The sequence below is a fragment of the Sebastes umbrosus genome, chromosome 10 (assembly GCF_015220745.1).
Source record: "Sebastes umbrosus isolate fSebUmb1 chromosome 10, fSebUmb1.pri, whole genome shotgun sequence".
Taxonomy (NCBI): domain Eukaryota; kingdom Metazoa; phylum Chordata; class Actinopteri; order Perciformes; family Sebastidae; genus Sebastes; species Sebastes umbrosus.
The window spans coordinates 11,412,551-11,417,031 of record NC_051278.1 but is presented as its reverse complement, the minus strand read 5'-3'; the positions used below and the strand labels follow the sequence as shown (position 1 = coordinate 11,417,031).

At 37.8% G+C, this 4,481-nt stretch overlaps 1 protein-coding gene across 1 annotated transcript; it reads right to left on the bottom strand.

Moving 5' to 3' along the window:
* Positions 1-425: 425 nt before the first annotated feature.
* Positions 426-3,907, bottom strand: vox (ventral homeobox). The gene is made up of 3 exons (XM_037782839.1): positions 3,200-3,907; positions 1,621-1,853; positions 426-835 (listed from the first exon to the last, which is right to left on the bottom strand). Exons 1-3 carry the CDS (start codon positions 3,447-3,449, stop codon positions 587-589), a joined length of 732 nt encoding a protein of 243 aa, XP_037638767.1. The 5' UTR covers positions 3,450-3,907; the 3' UTR covers positions 426-586.
* Positions 3,908-4,481: the final 574 nt, after the last annotated feature.

Genomic DNA, 4,481 nt, shown 5'->3' with positions numbered 1-4,481 from the left:
GATTGCATTGCTACACAACAGCTTGGGTCCATGTGTACTTCCTGTCAGTTGATGACATTCACATACACTGCAACCAGGAATAAACTGGGACACATTTAGAATGTTTATGCTTAAAACTGGGTAAAGGGTCTAAATATTGTATATTCGTGACATCACAAATGGGCAGAAATTTTGACAGCTTGTTTCAAATGCAGATCTTCTGAATACGGGCTGTGTGTATTTCCCTGTGGAATGAGCATTTCGATATTTTCACAATATTTATATAGGACTTAAGCCTGCTTTATAATAAAAAAAAACATGAAAATCTCACTTTTTTATAATATGTCCCCTTTAAGATATCCAGTGTTGTTGAAGAGCTATAGGCCTGCATCTAATAGCTTAGATGTTATGTATGCAAAACAAAGCAAAGAGTCCAGTGCTGCAGTATAAGATAAACTTTATTCAATGATAAATAGATTTTTCTTTATATAAATTATATATACAACTTTTATATAAAATATTATAAAAATCACACATCAAATAAACTCTGGATTGCATTTTGTTTAGATTTTAAGTGTTTCAGTCGGAAAAAGTCTCTGACATCTCCTCAGTAGAAATGGGGGTTGTGGATCATCAGATGAGGAGGAGGCTGGTGAGGGCACATCTGGACCAGCTGCTGGACGGGCAGCGGGTAGAAGTTTGGGCCAGTGGCCGGGTAGTGGTGTCGCTGTCCGGCCACGCTGTGGTACTGAACTGGGGGCAGATGCTGGAACATCACCGGTGGCATTTGAGGAGCGAGGTAGTCCTGCACCTCACGTTTCAGCTTCATCCTCCTGTTCTGGAACCAGGTCCTCACCTGAGAGAAAGCAAAAAAAATACAGTTAGTACACTGTTAAGAATTTCCCAGTAAAATAACAGTAAAGAACTGGCAGCAGGGTTGCCTTTATGTTACTGTAAAATTAACATTATTATACTGTCGCTGAAATTTACAGCTTTGTACTGTTTTTTTAATTAATTTCACAGTATTTTACAGTTAATTTACTGTTTAAAGATACATTATATAGCTGTTTTTCACCTTTCTTTTACATTATCTTACTGATTTGTTTTACTGCACTATTTATGTTGTATTTTTTACATACATTTTAATAAACATTATTTTTTTGCCTAGATGAATAGACTTAGCAGGTTACAGACAGGAATAGTCACACTAAATACAATTAAAGGCACCTTTAGGAAAAAGGCTATAATAGACTTGTTGACACTTTTCACAAAAATGTCTGTCTATATCTGGCTACAAGCACAGAATGCAAACCATAACATGTGAGTGAAGAACAATAAAGCTAATTCACTGATTTTACAATCATGTACAATGTACAAGCCTCACATGTGCAGATCAGGTCCCAGAATTCAACAAATACTGCATGAAACTGTTACTGATGATACTTTAGACAGTTGATCAGCAGTAAAGTGCTGTTTTTTAAGAATGCATTATAGTTCAGTGACCTATGAGCCTAATTTAACAGGTTTTCTTTTGTATTAACAGTAAAGCACTGTTTTTTAGCAATAACAGGTTAATACTGTTGAATTCCTGTCACTAAATGTTATTATAAGGATTTGTTTTCACTGGGAGTCTTGTCTTACCTGAGTTTCTGAGAGGTTCAACTTCTGCGCCGTCTTCACTCTCTCTCCAGCATCCAGGTACTTGTGCTTGTTGAAGATCTTCTCCAGTTTGCTGATCTGCTCGGCGGTGAACTTTGTGCGCACTCGACGCTGCGGTCCGTCTCTCTCCAGGTCGCTTCCTTCATCCACAGAGAGGCACTCAGAGGACGCAGCCTCGCTCTCGTACCCGGAGGAATACCCGCTGGTTTCTGAAACTGAAGGGAGGAAAACTCTGGTTACAAATAGACCTATACTGCTTGTGCGTAAAGACTGGATTATTGGTTACAAGTTAGGAGTTGCATAGTATAGTATGACGAAAAAAAGATTAAAAGGAAGCCACAGTATAGTACATCAAAAAAAGCGATGAAAAAGTCAAAGTATAGTATGTCAAAAAAAGTCATAATATATCATAGTATGTATAAAAAAAAAAAAAAAAAAAGTCATATGTCGAAGAAAAGTAAAAGTCATAGTATAATATGTCGAAAAAAGTCATAGTATAGTATGTCAAAAAATTATAGTATAGTATGTCGAAAAAAAAGTCATAGTATAGTATGTCAAAAAAAAAGTCATAGTATAGTATACAATCACTTTACTATGAATTTTTCTTTCGACATACTATACTATACTATGACTTTTTATGACTTTTTTTCGACATACTATACCATAACCTTTTAGGAGTTGCAGGCTAACCAAACTGCTTGTGCATAAAGACTGAACTATTAGTTTCTGGTTAGGAGTTGCATAGTATATTATGTCGAAAAAAGATTAAAAGGAAGCCACAGTATAGTATGTAAACAAAAAGTCATAGTATACTTTCTCCATGGATTGCGTGTTTTGATACTTTCACAGTATTTATATAGCACTTAAACCTGCTTTATAGTATAACATACATGAAAATCTCACTTTTTTACAATATGGGACCTTTAAGCCTGCTTTATAATAAAAAAACATGAAAATCTCACTTTTTTTTTATAATAAGGGACCTTTAATTAAACCACTAGACACTTTTCATTGGCTTTGAATGTTCAGTTCAGTAAAGTGTTAACATGATGACTGACAGTATCACATCATGTCCATTATAGCTGCCAAATAAACGGACTTTTCCCAGCAGACAGCGCCTATAACCAGCCTGCTGCGCGTCTTGGAGAGATATCTCCGCATGCAGCAGCTCTGGGACAATGCCTGCTAAACTGATCGTTTAGTTATATGACAAAGCAGATAAGAGGCAGAGCCTGGTTGTCTCCTTTATCGGTGATCTGTCGCTGTGGAGGCAGGAGTCCCTTCATAAAGCATAAAGACTGAACTATTAGTTTGTGGTTAGGAGTTGCATAGTATAGTATGTCGAAAAAAGTCATAGTATAGTATGTCGAAAAAAAGTCATAGTATAGTATACTATCACTTTACTATGACTGTCAACATACTACACTATGACATTTTTATGAGTTTTTTTTCGACATACTATACCATAACTTTTTAGGAGTTGCAGGCTAACCACACTGCTTGTGCGTAAAGACTGAATGATTGGTTTTAAAGTCTAAGAGCTGTATAGTATACTACTTACTTGGCGAGGAGCAGCTTGTTGGGTGAAGAGGTGAGCCCAGGCTGGAGTCGAGCCCACTGGACTCGAGCTTTGGTGCTTTGGCTTTTAGCTGCAGGTAACTCTTGCCAAGAGTCGGTGGTCGCGGCTGCACCATGCAGGGGATATGAGGTCTGCAGGTCGGAGCAGTATCCGTGCCAGCATCGTGGTCCTCGGTCAGTGTGGTGTGTTGATGGCTCTGGGCCAGCCAGTCCACAGAAAAGTATCTCATCATGTTTTGCAGTGCTGTTTGTTCAGTGACCTGTGAAACCTCCAAATGTCAGAGGGAGTGTGTGGTAGCAGGCTCTGGCCAGGGTCAGCTTTTATAGGGCCCTCGCTTCAATTTGCATATGTATTGGCCCTTGTTAACGCCTGATCGATCCCGATGATTAGGGGTTAATGGCTCGTTATTGAAGTCTTTCCATATCCTGTGAGTGTGTGAAGACCTGGCGCCGCTGAGTCTGTGAGAAACCTCCTGAGCTCATACATTTGTCCGCCCTCATATTGAAACCAGGGGGCTCTGCAGAAACAGCTGTATGTCCTGTCCTGCAGAGGTGGAGACCTGCTTTCATGTTGCTGCTGCTGCTGATGCTGATGCATACAGGAGCACCGGAGGAAAGGTGTGAAGAGGCTCAGTTAAAGGTTCTCATTGTAAACAATAAAACTTATTTTGTTCATGACTGATCTTATGTCTATCTCCATATGAAGAGTTTAACAATATAGTTTGGATTTTGAGGTACTTGCATTCGACTTGAGTCTACTTTACTACATGTCAGGAGATATTTTTTTGTACTCCACTATATTTATTTCACAACCATAATTACTTTTATTTCAATACAGTTTATGAAATATGGTGCTTTATTATAGATAAAACTACCCAAATCCACCTCGAACAACTACAAAAAGTGCTGCTTACATATTAATGCATCAGTAATATATTCCAGCAATATATTATTATAACGATAGCATGGGTTGTTCTGCATGGTGAGTAGTTTCATCTTTGAAAAGTACATTTTATTGTCAGTACTTTTACTTTTAAGTGAAATTTTAATGACTTGTAATGGAGTGTTTTTGCTTTTACATCAGTAAACAATGATCTTCCACCACATGGCTAATATGATATATATCTGTAGTAATTAAGTATTTAAGGATCTGCTCCAGATTTGAGTACTTAATCCTAATAGTGATCCATGTATTACGCATTGATCTGTATTAAATGATCCATCTGCAGTTCACTTCTGTCCTCTAGTGAAATGGGGTCAATCCT